At 44.8% G+C, this 17,721-nt stretch overlaps 1 protein-coding gene across 1 annotated transcript in view; it reads left to right on the top strand.

The window, feature by feature from the left end:
* Positions 1–17,721, top strand: part of ADARB2 (adenosine deaminase RNA specific B2 (inactive)) — a 96,583-nt gene that overhangs the window by 58,598 nt on the left and 20,264 nt on the right. Inside the window, exons 4-6 of the mRNA XM_054390096.1 lie at positions 618–786; positions 7,545–7,696; positions 13,750–13,759. Coding sequence (XP_054246071.1) covers positions 618–786; positions 7,545–7,696; positions 13,750–13,759 — 331 coding nt within the window. The remainder of the gene's footprint in view (positions 1–617; positions 787–7,544; positions 7,697–13,749; positions 13,760–17,721) is intronic.

Raw genomic sequence — 17,721 nt, 5'->3', positions numbered from 1 at the left:
AATGTTTTGTAACTGCTTTTCTCCCTATGTGCTCCTGTCTTCACTTCCTGGGCTTTTGAGATTGCCAGCTTGTTCCACCATGGTGGAAGAGGCACCCTAATGGCTGCTCTTGGAGGCATGAAAAGGAATCTGGACTGAAAGTCAGATCTGGTTTTACTCAGAAATTTTTAAAAAGCAGCTTCAGAAGTGTTGCTTGCATTTTATTTAGTACTTAAAGTGCAACAGCAATGAAACTGCACATTACAGGGAGTGTGTGTTCCCACCAGAAGATGTCTTCAGCAGCTCATAAAAACCCAACCATTTATCAGCACTGCAGAGGATCTTCATTGTCTCCCTACAGCATATGCTCTCCTATGATGTAGCTACTGATTTAACAAGTAAACTTCATGGCAAGCTCTAATCTTGGAATTAGCATCAAGGCTGAAGTAGAGCTCTTGTTTAATAACTCAGAGGTGTAAGATGCCTGCATATTCTAAAGGCTACATCATCACCTTAACAAGCCTCACATTAGGGCTGTCTGAGCTGCCAGATCCAAGTGAGGGCTGTGAGAACTTTAACAGTCCTGATCTCATACTCACCCTGCCAGTTTCCCAACCCTTTTGTTTTTCTTCCTACAGGTCTGGACATCAGGCAAGCTCAGGTTATTGTGCTGTCATCGGGCACCAAATGTATAAATGGGGAGTACATCAATGACAAAGGGCTTGCGGTCAACGACTGCCATGCAGAAATCCTGGCCAGAAGGGCATTTGTTCACTTCCTCTACTCACAGCTGGAGTTACACTTAAGGTAACTGGATTCTGTTGACGCTTGGGGGATGTTATATGGCCTTCAGTGGAACAGATCCATCCTCTAGACATTTGAACTATTCGTTTCTTTACATTGTTGTTTCTGAGTCTTCAGCTGATGAAGGACCAACAGTGCACAGAGAAAAATGAGGGAGTTAGATAGTGTAGAGTATTGGGTCATGAGCTCCTTTACTTCAGCTGATTTTCCTTCAATAGCTATTAGATATGACTCATAAAGTTGGTTTTTATGAAGCCTGATGATTTTGTACAAATCTTTACATGCAGGCTTTATTAGCATCGTTCACTGGCTAGAGACTGGAAAGGGTCATTTTGCTCGCTGCAGTCATTTCCCTGTCTTCCTTACTGCTGCTAAAATATCTCAAGGAAGTGATTTATTGATCATTAATGCCTTCATTGACTCACTAGAGAGCCAATGAGTGTTAATAGCACAGATAACTTTGTGCCAAAGTGCAAGATGCTATCAGTCACTCCTTCTTTATGATGTTTGAAAACATTATAGCATGTAGAATCCTTACAGATTAATTATTGTTCCTGTCTGCAGCCAAATCCACCTTGTTACCATCTAAATGGTTAATGGGTCATACACTGCTTGGGAGCTGGTAATAAGTGGAGTAGTGAGGAGGTCCCTCGTGGGATTTCACTAATCATGTCTTATCAGCAGTCTTGAAAAGGCTGTGTGATGCTTCATTGTAAGCTTGGCAGAGGACACCAAACTGGGGAGGACCAGTCAGCATGCTTGAGGGCTGGGCTGTCATTCAGGCAGGCTGGAGGACTGGGGCAGCAGGAACTGTGACAGAAAACTCAGCAAGGCCAAATGGAAAGTGTCCCCAACAAGGGGGAAAGGACAACTGGCAATAACACAGACTGGAGCCTTACTGGCTGGGGAGCAGCTCTGCTGCAAAGGGACAGGTTTCACAGGCAGATGACAAGCTGAGCCTGACATAGCAGTGTGCTGGGCAGCAAACTGGATCAGTAGGATCCCAAGCTGTATGAAGAGTCAGTCAAGGATTGTGATCAAATCCTACTACTCAGCATTCATTAGACCACATCCACAATACCATGTGCAGTTTTGGGTTGACCAATACAGGAAAGACATCAGCCACCTGAAGTGGGGTCAGCAGAGCTCACCCAGATGCTCAGGGGACAAAGCACTTGAGCTGTGTGGAGGGACTGAGGGAGCTGGGCCTGTCCAGCCTGGAGGTGGGATGGCAGACTCAGAAGAACATATGTCAACAATACGATGGAGCTCAGTCTGTAAACTCCCTTTGACTTCAGAAGGTTTTGCATCAGGTCAGAGACACAAGGACCAGTCAGAGAAGGGCTGTATTGCTCTTGTGAGCACCTATGGTGCTGTTGCGCTGAAGCAAAGTTAGTAACAATAACAGTTATTTTCACTTCAGGCTGGAGCTGAGGACAAGAGAGTATATTGAGTAGATGAGCTTGGCTAACAAAGAGCCTTGAAGGGTTTAATCAAAACCGATATTCTTTCTGTTTCAATCTGAACTGCTTTCAAGTTTACACTAAATTATGTTTTCGGCAGTGTAGCAGCCCTAGCACTTGCTATGTGCTGAGGTCTCTTGGGAAACAAGTGCTACAGCTGTATCTTAAACTGTTGTATTGATCCACCTCCCTAACATGCTCAGTCATATTATTATTTTATTTGGATCAATGTTAACATCCTTCTGTTAAGAGAATTCACAGAGCAGCACAAGCTACATTCACAATAACTTCAAATCACTCTCCGTTCAGCCAAGAGCAGGCACCACTGCTTCCCCGAATACCACACCTGATAAAAACCTCAACCAAAATTATCAGGGCTAAGCACCTTTGAAAGACAGAACTGGAGATACTGTCAAACTAGATTTTACCTGCTGAAAGTGCATAAGGAAGAAAGCTGTGTGTTCTAATCTGTTGTTCTCCAGTTCTAGTCTTTGTGACTACACTCAGTTTTGTGCCATCACCAGCAGCTTTGTCATATGGTGAGGAAATGGAGGTGTTCAAAATGAAATGAATAATGCATTTTCTGTGCATTAAAGTCAGATTTACCCCTCTTCCTCTAGAAAAAGAGAGACACCTCCCACTGGCAGAGAAATCACATGGTGCTGCCTCAGGTTTTTTAGGACAGACATGTTGACTCAGCTCTGCTGGTATTCCCTACTCGGTAGCTCCTCAGGCTTGGGGAAAACACAATCTGGCTTCTGCATCATTATGCACTTGCACGAATCTAGTCCACACTAAAGTCCTCTTTCAGGTCAGTGGCTTGTACAAAGACATATATGAACTGAGACCAAAAAGATGGTTCCATAACCCCCAAAAGAGAATGAAAATGTGGTTCTTGCCTCAGGGAGCTTGCATTTTCTGGCTCTCCCTATGAAACAGGCAAGCTTGTTCTGCCAAGAGTATTCCCTGTTTCCACATCCCTTCCTCTCAACAAGCATACCTGCCCAAAGTGATCTCCACAACTGGATTTCAGACTTCAGGAACTCCCAGTCCAAGAATTATTTTTCTGCATGATGCTGTCCTTGAAATGGAAGCACTTTTCAAGAGTTTACAAACACTGCCACTGACCTCAGTGAAAACAAAATACATATTTGGCTGAGTGTAGCATAAAGGCTTCAAAGAGCAGGGACAAGCAGGCTGCAGGAAGCAAGGGCCAGGAGAGAGAATTAATGGCAGAGTCACTGAGTTGAATTTACTTCTTGAAATCTCACTTGAGATGTCTGAAAGTTAGTCAATCAAGTGTGAACAAGATCCTCAGGCTGCTTTTGTCAGCAGTGGAGAGAAATGGGCATCTCTGAAGTGGGCTTTAGCAAGTCTCTGTTGTGGGTGAGATGAATTGCCACGTACTGGGGCAGAGCTTTTACCATTTCTGTAACAAAAGCATAGGGTGACTTCTTCAGATGTTTTAACTGCAGAACAATCCCTTCCACAAGCCAAAGTTCCAGCAATATGCAAATTACAGGGGTTTTGTTTGGGTTTTTTTCCCATTCTTTTCATATTGCTAAATGTTAGAGATATGACTTCCCTGACTTCTATTGGGAGGGTTTCAGAGCAGGGGCTTTATCCTCTCTAAGAAGTGAGAGTGGCAAATACTTCAAAAGGAAACTTTCTTTCAACAATTCATTGTCTAGAGCTTGAGTTAAATAAAAGCTAAAAGCACAACTAAAACCTGTCAGCTTCTACCCAGTCTGATTAGAAGCCTTAGCCCTCCCAGAGTGGAGTTTTATGACAACCATAATCCTCCAGTTCTCAAGACTTTCACAAAAAGGATGAAAAGTAAGACATAAATTTTGTGCTGGACAAAAGAAGGACAAGAAAGGACCTTTTGAGAAGCTTTTTCCTAAAAATCATCATGAAAAAGTACACAAATGCCATAGTCTGCTCCTCTTGCAGTGATGACAGTGGAATTTACACTGATTTCAGTGGCATTATTTATACTGACTGGCCAATAGGGAAGAAAAGAAAGTCCAATTCTCCTGTTTTAGAGAAAACTAAAACTAATAGACTACTCTTGAAATAAATCAGCACCATGTCACTCTTGCTATTTTAGTGGCCCTGCAGGTGCCAGAGGGATGATTTTTAGCAGAGGCTAAAACCAAGTCAGGTGCAAACCACTGTTAATTTTATACATAAAGAGCAAGGAATAGCCTTCATCCAGTCGAGTAAAGGGTTTTTCCCAGGAAAACCAGCTGCTTGTTGTACATAGAATCATAGAATTGTCAGAGTTGGAAGGGACCTCAAGGATCATCCAGTTCCAACCCCCCTGCCATGGGCAGGGACACCTCACACTAGATCAGGTTGCTCACAGCCACATCCAGCCTGCCCTTAAAAACCTCCAGGGATGAGACTTCCACCACCTCCCTGGGCAACCTGTTCCAGTGTCTCACCACCCTTATGGTGAAGAACTTCTTCCTAACATCCAATCTTAATCTACCCATTTCTATTTTTGTTTCACTCCTCCCGAGTCCTGACACTACCTGACACCCTAAGAAGTCCCTCCCCAGCTTTCTTGTAGGCCCCTTCAGATACTGGAAGGCCACAAGAAGGTCTCCTTGGAGCCTTCTCTTCTCCATCCTTACTTCTCCTCTTCTCCATTCCTTATTTTTGTCCCACTAGCCTCTTCATGGATGCAGCTCCTTCCCTTTTAAGCCTGCTGTTAGTTTCTCTAGGATGACATGCTTTAGTGTGTAGTACTAGGAACTTCCCATACATAGGTTTGCATGCCTAAAACAGCTCCTCTGCTGCTCTGGTAGAGAGTAAAGCCCACTCTCAGCACAATTAAACTGTAAGTATGTGCTTCAGAATCTTCTTGAAGTCAGCTCCAAACACATGCATATCTTGCAATAAATAAGGAACTTAAGCACAAGGTTAAAATTCAGCACATTCTCCTCTTCAATTGAACCTCAGATCCTAACTCTCCCTCAGGAATTCATAATGGACAAAGATTTAGGGACAAATTCTGCTTTCAGCCACTGCCAGCATATGGAAATGACATTTTGGTACCACCCCCTTAATGAATGACCTTTGTGGGCTCCCTGTGTGCTCTCCTCCTTTACTTTGTGTAAAGTGACATTGCCAGGGACCTTTAGTACAAACTCATTCTCCCCTTCACAGCTCAAAACTGCTATCCCAGAGGGAAGACAGAAGTGTGTTGGTGATGAGGGAGAAGTGTCTTTGCAGAAGTGCCTCTCATGTTCCACCTGGACTATTTTTACAGTGCCCCTGGGTCCCCTTGGGGTTTGAAGACCACCAAACATCCCTCTGCTAAGCCATGACAGACAGCATTGCATCCCAAACTCTCAGAGTGTTGTTATTAAACATATTCAGCCACTATGTAGAGAGGAATCTCATGTTTCAGTTCAACCACAAGAACTATTCCAAAATAAGGTCAGGTCCATATGTGATCAGAGGATCTCAGCCTCCTGGAGGAAGAAGCAAGCTGCCTTGCCTTCCAGCCCTGCCATCTATTTTTAGAGCAGCTGTCTGTCACCCAGCCCATCAGCCAAACTGGCCACAGACCCTTTTTGGTACTCAGAGAGAGGAAAGAGAGCAAGTTAATGAGTGAAAAACAATAACCAGTGAAACCAGCATGGGTGTTTGATTGCCAGGAACCCCTGCAATGGAGGCCAAAGAGTTACTGCTCCAAACCTACATGGCAGCTGTTTCATAAGTACTGTGAGCTGCCCCCTGTTCTGTTGAGGTTTCACGTCATAACAGCAGGTGTTAGGACTGTGGAGCTTTGCATTCTCCCAGCGGATCTGGCAGGGAATTTTTTAAAACTAGCTGCAACTGCTCTGAAGTCCAAGCATCAGGACTTGCAGGTACTTCATTATTTCAGAGGCTTGTATCAGGACGATAATAAAATCAGTGCAGTTGGGAAATTCCACCACAGCCAGCAGAAAATGAAGGAGCTGTGCGTGGCAGCTCCAGCTCGGCAGCCGGTGTGGCTCCCTGTCCCTGACAGGCCGCTAATGTGCCTGTAAATTCCTCCTGACAGTAAACACATCCCAGCATCAAAAAATGACAAAACACCCAGACCATGCAAGAGTGACAGCCAAACAGCTTCAGCAGCACAGGGGCTGCACTGGGAGAAAACAGGCAGAGGCAGCTTGGGTTAAAGCCAAGGACTTGTGCTGAGCAGAAAGAACCCCTGCTTGCAGTGACAGGAGGCAGAGAAAGCAGCAGAAATCACCCTGGTTAATGGACTGTCCTGCAGTGAATTAAATGGGCAGGATTCTGGCTTATTAAGAGCCTCCTGGGAAAATCCTTACTTGCAGGTGGCACTGTGATCAGGGACATTCCTGGGGGAAAAAAAAAAAAAAAAAGACCCTTGAGTTTTTGAAGGAAGGACTGGGGGTATCAGAAGGAAATAATTTCACCATAATTTCCCTGGTCACATTTTCCCTTTCAAAGGGATTATCACAGCCATCCCCCACATGTACGTGTTAGAAGCAGCTGCCTGGTCAGAAATCACCAACAGCTTCCCCAATGTCAATCAGCTGAGGAACCACTGGGCAGCATAACCTTAATGTGAGCTGTTGCTGCAAACTGCAGGACTGGGAGGCTCTGGCCTCCCGGGCAGCTGTTGATAATGGAATGTGTGCACTGTGTCCCCATCTAGCTGCTGAGCCACCGCAAAGATAAAACCTTCATCTTAATAAGTCTCTTTTTCAACCTGGCTGAGAAAAACCCACACAAGCTTTGTCACACAGAATCACAGAATGTTAAGGGTTGGAAGGGACCTCTGTCCTCACTTCTCAGAATGTCTTCTGACTGCCAACGATGCCAGGTGTCCAAGAGGACGTTTAGGGTGTAGATGGAGCACTCCTAGGTGGCTCTGGTTGGATGGGGAAGAAAAGCAATGCCTGGAGAGCAAGGAGGCTTGGCAGAGGTCACAACATCCAAGTGCTTCCTTCGAGGCCCTTTTCAGTGGAGCACATAAACACACATCTGGGGTGCAGTGATGTTAATGGGATTTAAGAAAAGATTGGATCTTTAAGAAAAGATTGGATGTGGCACTTGGTGGCAAACCAAAAGCACTTTGACAGCGTCAACCCCCATCACACATTTCTTCACTGGGAGAAGCTCATTGTTTTCCTCTTGCTGTCACTAGGCGAGACAGATGATGCCAGGTGCTGATGAAAACAAACAAACAGAGGGAGACAAACCAGAGAGAGAGCAGAAGTGTTTCTGATTTGGCACATAACAAATGACCTGGCACCTCTTTTGTGATCGTAGCAAGCGGCGAGAAGACTGGGAGCGCTCCATCTTCGTGCGGTTGAAAGAGGGAGGCTACAGGCTGCGGGAGAACATCCTGTTCCACCTCTACGTCAGCACCTCGCCCTGCGGGGACGCGCGCCTCCACTCCCCCTACGAGATCACAGCTGACTGTAAGCACGAGACACTCCCTCACCTTTCCCCCTCTTTCTCTGCGGGTTTTTCATTCTCTCTTTTCCTCTCTCTTTTCCTCTCTCTTTTCCTCTCTCTTTTCCTCTCTCTTTTCCTCTCTCTTTTCCTCTCTCTTTTCCTCTCTCTTTTCCTCTCTCTTTTCCTCTCTCTTTTCCTCTCTCTTTTCCTCTCTCTTTTCCTCTCTCTTTTCCTCTCTCTTTTCCTCTCTCTTTTCCTCTCTCTTTTCCTCTCTCTTTTCCTCTCTCTTTTCCTCTCTCTTTTCCTCTCTCTTTTCCTCTCTCTTTTCCTCTCTCTTTTCCTCTCTCTTTTCCTCTCTCTTTTCCTCTCTCTTTTCCTCTCTCTTTTCCTCTCTCTTTTCCTCTCTCTTTTCCTCTCTCTTTTCCTCTCTCTTTTCCTCTCTCTTTTCCTCTCTCTTTTCCTCTCTCTTTTCCTCTCTCTTTTCCTCTCTCTTTTCCTCTCTCTTTTCCTCTCTCTTTTCCTCTCTCTTTTCCTCTCTCTTTTCCTCTCTCTTTTCCTCTCTCTTTTCCTCTCTCTTTTCCTCTCTCTTTTCCTCTCTCTTTTCCTCTCTCTTTTCCTCTCTCTTTTCCTCTCTCTTTTCCTCTCTCTTTTCCTCTCTCTTTTCCTCTCTCTTTTCCTCTCTCTTTTCCTCTCTCTTTTCCTCTCTCTTTTCCTCTCTCTTTTCCTCTCTCTTTTCCTCTCTCTTTTCCTCTCTCTTTTCCTCTCTCTTTTCCTCTCTCTTTTCCTCTCTCTTTTCCTCTCTCTTTTCCTCTCTCTTTTCCTCTCTCTTTTCCTCTCTCTTTTCCTCTCTCTCCCTCCCTCCCTCTCTCTCTTTTCCTCCCTCTCTCTCCCGCATGGGCTGGACTCTGGCTGGGGATGTATGGACTCTCCTCAGGGTTCAGGCAGTAGGTACAGATTAAATGGCTGCATTTACAGTAAACCCAAGCTGTCCAGGCTGCAGTGGCTGGAGTCCCAAGTAGAACAGTGAGATATGATATGATATATGGTATGATATATTATATGGTACATGATATGATATGATATGATATATGTATGATATGATGTGATATGGCACAGGAAATGTAAAATTCATCACACAATGATGTAAATTCCTCCCAAGAAAATCCATCAGAAGGTTGTTTCACTCCCGAGTTCTTATTCATACAAGTTATCTATTAACAGTTAGGTGGTGGTCTCCCCAGACTGGAATCATTTTGTCATGTGTGAAGCAGCATCTTGCTGGGGTGAGAGAGCAGAGTGCACCTATTCCAAAAGGGAAGATGCTTCCTTACCTGACATGATCCCTACCTTCTGTCAGCAGGGTTTATAAAATGAAGCAAAGCAAGGAAATGTTTAAAAGGCAAACAGCAAGGTGACAAATTGCTTGTGAAGTAACAACATGAGGAGACATAGGATCCTCTTAAAAACAAAATTAGAAATATAAAAGGAAGTGCCTATGAATATAAAAACAATAGTGATTTTTGGCCTCCCACCTTATGTGTGTTCCAAGAGAGATCTTTAAAAAGGCCCTCACATTTTCCAGCAGCTGCTTCCTGGGGCACCCCTTACTTGACATCAGAAGTGGAAGTACCAAAACCTGCAATTATTTCTAAAATATAGCCCATTCTCAAGAGCAGCTGAAGGCTGCCCAGGATGGCTTCTGCTCATTCATGCATGGTGAAACAGGGCAGCTGGTGGCCAGCTCTACCTACTGATACGCAGCTGAACCCAGCCCTGGAGGTCAGACACTTGGCTCAGGGATTGCTTCAGTAACACATAAATCTACCAGCCAGTGAGGGAATGCTTCTGTGGGTACCAGTATGTAGAGGAAGCTGTGTTTAAAAATCATAGAATCACAGAATGATCCAGAAGACACCTCCAAAGGTCATCCAGTCTGACCTCCCAGTAGTCAGCAGGGACATCCTCAACTAGATCAAGTTGCCCAGGGCCCTGTCAAGCCTTACCTTGAATATCTCCAGGGAGCTATTCAACTACCTCCCTGGGCAAACCTGTTCCAGTGGTCCACTACTATCATAGTAAAGAACTTGTTCCTAATATCCAATCTAAATCTGCCCTTGTCTAGTTGAAGGCATTGCCCCTTGTCCTGTCACTGCAGGCCTTTGTAAACAGTCTGTCTCTCATCATCACAGAACACCTGACATGTGCAGTTAACCTGTAGGTGGTCACCAAAACACTACTGATGTTGGCTGTTCCAGTGGTTATTGTCCCAGTGCAGAAGCTGAGGCAGCAGGGGCTCTGTGGCTTACCCAAGGTTACACAGGGACTCAGCAGTGGGGCTTGAAAGGGCACCACATCTGGGCAGATCCTGCTGCCTTTGTCCTGTGCTCCTGAAATCATTGAGCACTGTGTGAAAACTAAAAAGCCACGTTGCCCAAAGCTGCCCTTCAGGGAGACAAGCACTGCCTTTGAGCTCACACTATCCCAGAGACATCTGGGCAGATAACTCTTGTATAATGTTTATCATCCGGATCTCTTCTTTGTCACTAAAGAAATAACCTTTCTTTCATGCAGTAATGACAAGAAGCTCCAGATGAATGCTATTTAATTTCTTAAACAACAAAGAAGCCTCTCCAAGAGCTAGTGCAAGCCATCCAGTGTTGCTGATTACTCTCTAAAGATGCATTAACATTTCAAACCGCCGCCTCGCTGTGTGGTTTCTGGGTTTGCTAAGCAATGTGATAAGCCTTTATCAATACAGGGAGGGAGTCAAATCCACTTCTCAAATCTCCTTCCAAAAATTTCCTATTATCCACCGTGTCTTCCTGGCACCCTCAGGGAGGCCTTGCATCTCCTCCTCCTGAGCTTTGTTCTGGTGAGGGAGGAGATAAGCTAGCATGCGCTTCAAACCCGGTTTACTTCTCGCTGGAACGGGTGAGGTACCAAGGCATCGGTACCTGTGAAAATCTGACCACCTTCTGCTTCATCTGAGCAGCTGCAATGCAGAGGAGAGGTCCAGGGAGCACACACCCACACCAGTGCCATGCAGGAAAGTAAGAGATTAGAGACAAAAAGGTAAACTCTTGCTTTGCAACGATGCCCTTCTTGGATCAGAGATGAGCTGACTTGTTTGGTCGTACATCCTCAGCAAGCTCTAAAAGGGAGGCAAAATCCAGCTGGACCAGGTCTGCTCTGAGTATGGAGGGGCTTTCTAACTTCTTTGGTGCCTGTAAATCAGGAGGTTGGAAGAGCTTATGAGGGGATTGAAATTAAATTGAAGCCTTGGGAGGGGAAGGTACAATCAAAGAAAGTGGGGGAGGACGTTGAGGAAGAAGTGCAAAAGTGGATGAAAGCAGGAGAGGAGACCAGCCAGGGTCAGTGGTGCTGCAGAAACAGGAGGAAGGGAAATGCCAGAAGTGTTTCAAACAGTTGTGAGAGTTTTTAGGAGTTTGTCATGTCTCATTCTCTTCAGACAGTCTCCTTCACGAAACTCTTCGTTTCCCAGGGTCATCCACAAGGTTGCAGCATAGCTAAATGGTAAAGAGGCAACATGATCCCAGTGTCCTCACAACTCCTTCACATACTCAGCTTCTGCCTCTCCTTCTGCTCTGTGGTGTAGGTCACAAATCCTGGGACATCTCCCCTTCTGGTACCTTCTCACTTTGTGCCCATCTGAACAAGGTGTGCCTGGGTTTCTGACCTCTCCTGAGGGCAGTATTGCAGCACCAGGCCAATCTGGGTTTCTTGAACGTTTTTGAGGGGCTGACATTTCCCCATTACAGCTCCAGCTCTTGAGGTGAAGCCATGGGGGGCAGCTAGTCCTGTAGTATTCGTTGCATATTTTACACCTCCTGAATCTAGGGCAAACCACGGAATAATCAAGGCCTTGATTTGCTAAAGTGCCTTCCTAGGTAATTTAGGGCTTCTTGACTCCTTGTTGGTTTTGTTTTTTTTTTTTTTTTTCCAAGAGTCTCTTGAAAAGGAAAACGAATTGCTTTAAAAATTGAGCTAATAAATCCTCCACTTCCCCACTCCTCCTTCCCTGGCAGGATTTTACTTCTTTGTCCATCTTTTCTTCTGGAGACATGCTCTCACTTTTTCACTACATGGATTGCCAAAGAGACAAACAGAATCTGCCCCAGGGCTTGTCTCCATTCTTCTCCCCTGGGGTGCTTTTCTATCTCTTGCTAACATGCTGTATTGCCTTGTACCATTGACTCCTTGATAGCCCAGCTCCTGTTTTATCCCACGCTCCCTTTAGGTCTGAAACACACCATTGCATCTGCTCCACATGGGGTCTTCCTCCTGCTTGCCTATTAACCTACAGCTGTGCTGAAGCTCTCTTGCACACATATTTGACAGAGCTCTCATCTAAGCAGGAGCCACTTGCAACCTCGTGAGCTGGCTCATTGCCTTGGTAGGTGATGTGATGGGGTGAAGATGTCCACTGCAGCTTTCAGAGAAGTTGGAGAACTGAAGGGTACCCAGAAAGACAAGTTTGCACTTTCTGCTGCACATGTGTTCTCACTGTACAAACCTGTGCCTTCTCTCCTTGTGACTCTGGTTGACAGATTTAACATCCCATTCCCAGACAAAATGCTCTCTGTTAACTCCCAAATCTGGGGCTGCCTGGAAGGAACACCGCAGCTCACGCTGGAGAATCACTCTGTGTTCAGATGGGGCTGACCTAGATTACATCAGTATAGAACTCCCAGACCAAAATCCTTGGAAGTCATATCCTGAGCACACTGGCTGGAGAGGGCCAGATTCAAACAGAGGCCATCCAAGGAGCCTGTCCGTTTCCAAGGCATTGACACAAATCATCTCCTGTGACTGTCAGGATGCTTTTAACCCCAGAGCTCTGCATTTGGGGTCCTACAGGCAAGCATCAAGGTGGAAATACAAAGAGAATGCTTATGGCAGCAGCTGGGCTAGAATCACTCCCAAAAGCTTTGGGTTTGGTGAATGTTACTGGCTGCACAAGGGGAAGAAACCTCTGTCTTCCTTTTGTCCATCCCATGTTTGGTTTAAGTGGACAAATTCTGTTCTTGTGAGTGGGTGATAAAGGGGCAGGGGGAGGGGGAAAGAACCATCTAAATAACTCTATGATCTGAAAATAATTTAGATACCCCTAATGAGGAAGACAATGCAGATCCTAAGAAATTGCTATACTGTCCTAGTTATAAAGGTGGAGGGTAAACACAGGTGACCCCCTGGGCTGGGCTGCTGCTGTTTGTCTGCATTGTTGGGGTGCTGCAGGCATCGCATCGCTGTGACGCAGCTGCCAGCCTGCTGCAGCTTGGGAAACCAGCCTGGAAATGCATGGAGCAGCTATTCAGTGCAGGGAGCAGCTTCCTCCTAGGCTGTAAAGTTGATTTTATGCTGATGAATAGCCCATCTGTGGAATGGGGATGAAGGTGCATTATTTTCCTATTTTTCATATGACTGAGCAGAACAATACCTTGGGGGATCTCTGAACGAAATTATCATAGAGAGCCATGCCCAGAAGTAAGGCAAAGGGAAAAAAATGCACCTAGCACTGTGGGCTGCAGTGCTGAACGCTGCCTCGGGAGAAATAATCCTAGCACTGGATGAGTTATTGTGGTCAGTCCAGACTGCTTTGTTATGTAAAGGATACTGCAGAAATTGCAGACACAGCATGAGGCTGGTGGATTACTTCAGAGGCTAGGGAACTGGTTATTAAAGAAGGTGAGGGGAAATTGTCCTTTCACTTCATTAAGATGGGGCTGGGATGGATCCAGAAGGTGTGAGCACAGCACCCTGTGTCAGCCTCCTTTGAGACCAAGCCCTATTGAAGCAGTGGTCCCTTCCTGCTTGTGCCACTGGAAAGGCAAAGGCTTTGTGCAGTTAACTAGAAGCTGGCTTGTCAAGGAGCTTGTGTCCCTGCCCAGGACTGTTAGCAGCCATCAGGTTTCTGTGTGACTCAGTCCTCCCAGGCTGCTGAAATGCTGCTTCAGGGTCTAGTTGAGAGGCATCCTTGCCCATGACAGAGAAGTTGGAGTAGATGATCTGAGGTCCCTTCCAACCTAAACCATTCTATGATTCCTTCCATGCCTAGTTCAGGGTGAGTTTTTCATTCAAAGCTACTTGGACTCGAAGAAATTGAACTAGCATTCCCCAGCTGTAGATTAGGGCTCCAGTGAATTCACCCTCAGTGGAGCTAGGCAGCCCTCTTTCTTCAGTCTCTGTTTCAAAACTTTGTTAGAATTGATACATCATGAGAAAACTCTTTGGCTTTGACAGTGCATCCTAAATGTCCCAGTTTCCTCTTCTTGTGATCTTCTTGGCTGCTTTTTCCTGTTTGGGTTTGGTTGTTTCAGGGGGAGTTTTAAAGTAGAAAATAAGATTTTTTGAGAAGGATGTGTCAGCACAGCATCTATCTGGGAAAAGAGAAGAGAAAAAATGTGCTGAAAAATGTGGATTGCTCAAAGCCAGCATTGGCCACAGCTCTGAAAAGCTTTCATGTAAAGCAAAATGTGTTTTTTAGGATTCAGGAAAATAGGTTTCCACAGCTATAATCAGATCCTAATTTTAACAGAATGCTTGAATTGCCAAAGGGAATTGCACTGTATTTATTGATTCTGCTTTGTTATGAATTTTGCTGCTTTGTAAAACACTGCATTTGGGCACAATGTTCAGATGTGATAAAAAGGCTGCATTAATCAGCAAAAGGCCATGGCTGAGAAGCTTTCAGAACAGCAGTAGAAAATTCCACCAAGAAGAGCTGTTTGTTCCTGCATTTCTCCAGCCCAAGGAATAATGATGGCTGAGGTTCTCCAAGGTCCTCTGCAGTAGGTTCAAAGAGACTGCATGTTTCTAGACACAGCTGCCTCAGTTCCACCCCCCAACATCCAATACTCTGCTGGACTCAGGTGTCTAATCACAGCACATAGTTTGGGTGGAACTGATCAAAACTTAGCTGGGAAAAATCCCTCTGGGCTACAACTACCTTCCGTCAGATTTAATTTGGTTTCATTTACCCATCCACTGAGTGGGACTCGCAGGTAAATCTCATAAACTGAGTTGTCAGGCAACTCCAGGTCCAGTTAAGATCTCTGGGGGACTTTTGAAAGTCCTTAGACTTCTGGGGAGTTTCTTACTGTCTTATGAAAAGAGAAACCCAAAGACAGCTGTGTGAGAATGACATAAAATTCAATCCTAGCCATGACTCTGCTGGTACTTCTCTAGCTACCCTTGAGTAGCTCCCCTTACTCTGCCCATTTCTATTTCCCTTCCTGTACAATGGCCATGAAAGGTCACGGCTGTCACAACTTTGAGGAAGAGTAGTGCAGAGTAGGATATTAAAATGGAAAACACTCTGTATTCTCAGCATTATTGCATCATTATCCAGAATAATGTAGTAATTGCAATCCATAGATTTTTCAAGGCCAATAGGGACCATTTCCTGACGATCTAGTCTGAAATTCTGCAGCCAGACACCACAGCACTTTACTCAGTAACTTCTACAGCTCCAGAAGCTGAGGCTGAACTAGACTATGCCTGGTGATACAGCAAGAGCCACAACCCGCCCTGGGGGGCTGAATATTTGTCAATATTATTGAGAGATTTCTGTTGTTTCTGACTCACAGGATTCATTTTCTATTTTCATATTTTGCTGACTTCTTTCACAGCATTTTTTTTTTAATCACTCTCGAAGATTGCCATTTCCAAACAACAGAATAGAAAAATAAATCCCAAAGCCACATGGGTAACAGTATGTTTTGCTGATAAAAAAAAAAAAAAAAGAAAAAAAGAAGAAAAGGTTATGATGAATAACACACTGCCTTCATGTTTGTGTAAACCTTCTGGTTAAAACATGGCAAAGAAGAGAGTTAGCACCAAGTGGGCAGTTTGCTCATGCTAACCGTTTTTTCCACACAATATATATATTTAAAAGATATCTATCTTTAAAAAAGGGAAACAAAAGGAAGAAGCCACAATGATGCTTAGCTTAGGACACAGGTGAACAATTGGTCTCTTGCTTATGGGGCATCTTTCTCTCCAGATACAGCCTCCAGCTACTGGCCTGGTTTCGCTCAGCTGCTGACCTAGGCACCACCAGCAGCAGCTCCCCACACTGTCAAAGGTGAGCTGATAGTTTCTGGAGACCTGCTAATGTGGCTCTGGGACTGGTGGCAAGGCTCACAAAGGCTTCAGAGGCAGAAGTTTTCTCCATCACAGAGTTCACAGTGCCAGAACAGCCCTGTGCCAGGTCTCAAGACGTGCTGTGTGGGAGCAGATGGACTTCCAAAGCAGCAGCGTTGTGATTTTAGATGAGAGGAGAAGTTAGCAATTAAAAATAATAATCTTGAAGTGTTTCAGTTGTGCTTTCCTTGATTGCCACATGCACAGAGCCCTAATTCCAGTGATAGATCTAGTGCTTTTGGCTTCAACAGACTAATGTACTTCTACTCCAGAGCAGGCTGGAGGCTGCAGATGGAGTCTGTAGGTGGGCATGAGGGATCTCCCCCATGCCTGACCCCAGTACTGCTGGTTGTTATTAGTAACTCTCAGTGGAAATGGTGCATGACTTTTTTGCCAACAAATTGTTGCAGAGAGAGTTTCATCTGGTTAGATTTTGATCCCAGGGGCTCCTCAAAGACAGACTTTACAGAAAGCCACTTTGTAACATATGAATTTTGATCTATTAGGTTGGCTTGGGGTTTTTTAAAATATATTTTCTTTTTGTCCCCAGGGATTAAAGCTTGCTGAGAGATCAGGGTCTACTCAAAAAGCTAATCCAATGGCAAAATGTGTTTCATGTGTTAGTGCCATTCTCTGCTCTAGCAGCTGGTTTCATACAGGCATTCCAGCACCTCTTCCTAGGATGAGCATTCAACACATTTCAGATTGTTCTACAAAAAATAATATTTAAAGTCTTTGTAATACTGCTATGCCATCTGGACAGAGGACATTTTGCCCCTCGGTGATGATATAGGGGAAGTGTTTTGGTGGACCTAGATGAAGAGTTGTCATTAAAATAGTCAGGAGTTTTGCTGTGATGCAGTACCAGTCTCACACCCTTCTGCAGTTGCTGTCTCTGACTGCACAGCTCAGACCAAAAATCAGCATTTAATTACTGTGTATTTAAAACAAATAAGGACAAGTACTGCAGCCATTTCCTTTCTGTTCTTTTGGATTCAGACTTCAAATTTTTCCTAGCACTGATTCTTCTTAGGAGAGATGGATTAAATGCCACCTAGTTATGAGGTATGAGTGGGAAAATTGCCTCTGCTTTCACACCTTGTCTGTACATCGCTTGAAACTATTGGCAGATGAAAAAATGTGGAAGAAAGATTCAAAAGATTGTTTGAAGATTAATGATGAAGAGAAAGAAAAATGTGCTGAAGGTAACACCTTTTATTAGGTCATGGTATAACTGATTGCTATCCAAAGCCAGGATTTCACCCAGGAAAGATGTAGGGAGGAGGGAACAGATGAAGAAGTTTGATTCCAAATGTTCATTTCAGTTCCACAAATTGTAGGTGGCCCAGGCTGTGTAACATTCTCAGATAAAATACATAGTCAGTATTTGTATTTGTGTGTAGGGTTTAATGGTAGGGTCCCAATCCCAGAGCTGAACTGATTCCACCACAACCTGGTAGGTGCTGCACAGCTCTGGCAGTGAGCAGATCTCCTCTGGAGATGCATTCAGATGCAGTAGGCCCCCTGGTCTGTATTTAAAAGGCTTATTTCAACTTGAAGGAATTAATCTCAATGAGCTTTTAACCCATGCAAGCCAGGTGTTTGTCTTCCCTCCTGGAAGGATGCATCCCTACACTCACCCTGGAGGCAGGTCCATAGACCATCAAACCAGACCTCTGCTTTTACCTGCCTAGCCCTCAGTGTGATGAATTCTGCCCTCACAAGCTACAATTCAGCTTTGAACCTTGTGAGGGAGCCTGTTCTTTTGTCCCTGAATTTGAACATCATCCAGAATATCCATAAAGTTTCATGCTTTCAGAAGCTGACCTGTTGCATTTTACCCTCACTCTCTGCTGGTCATTAAAGCACAGCAGAGATTTATCTG

Source organism: Indicator indicator, chromosome 20 (assembly GCF_027791375.1).
Source record: "Indicator indicator isolate 239-I01 chromosome 20, UM_Iind_1.1, whole genome shotgun sequence".
Lineage (NCBI taxonomy): Eukaryota > Metazoa > Chordata > Aves > Piciformes > Indicatoridae > Indicator > Indicator indicator.
This window is presented reverse-complemented; position numbering and strand designations above follow the sequence as displayed.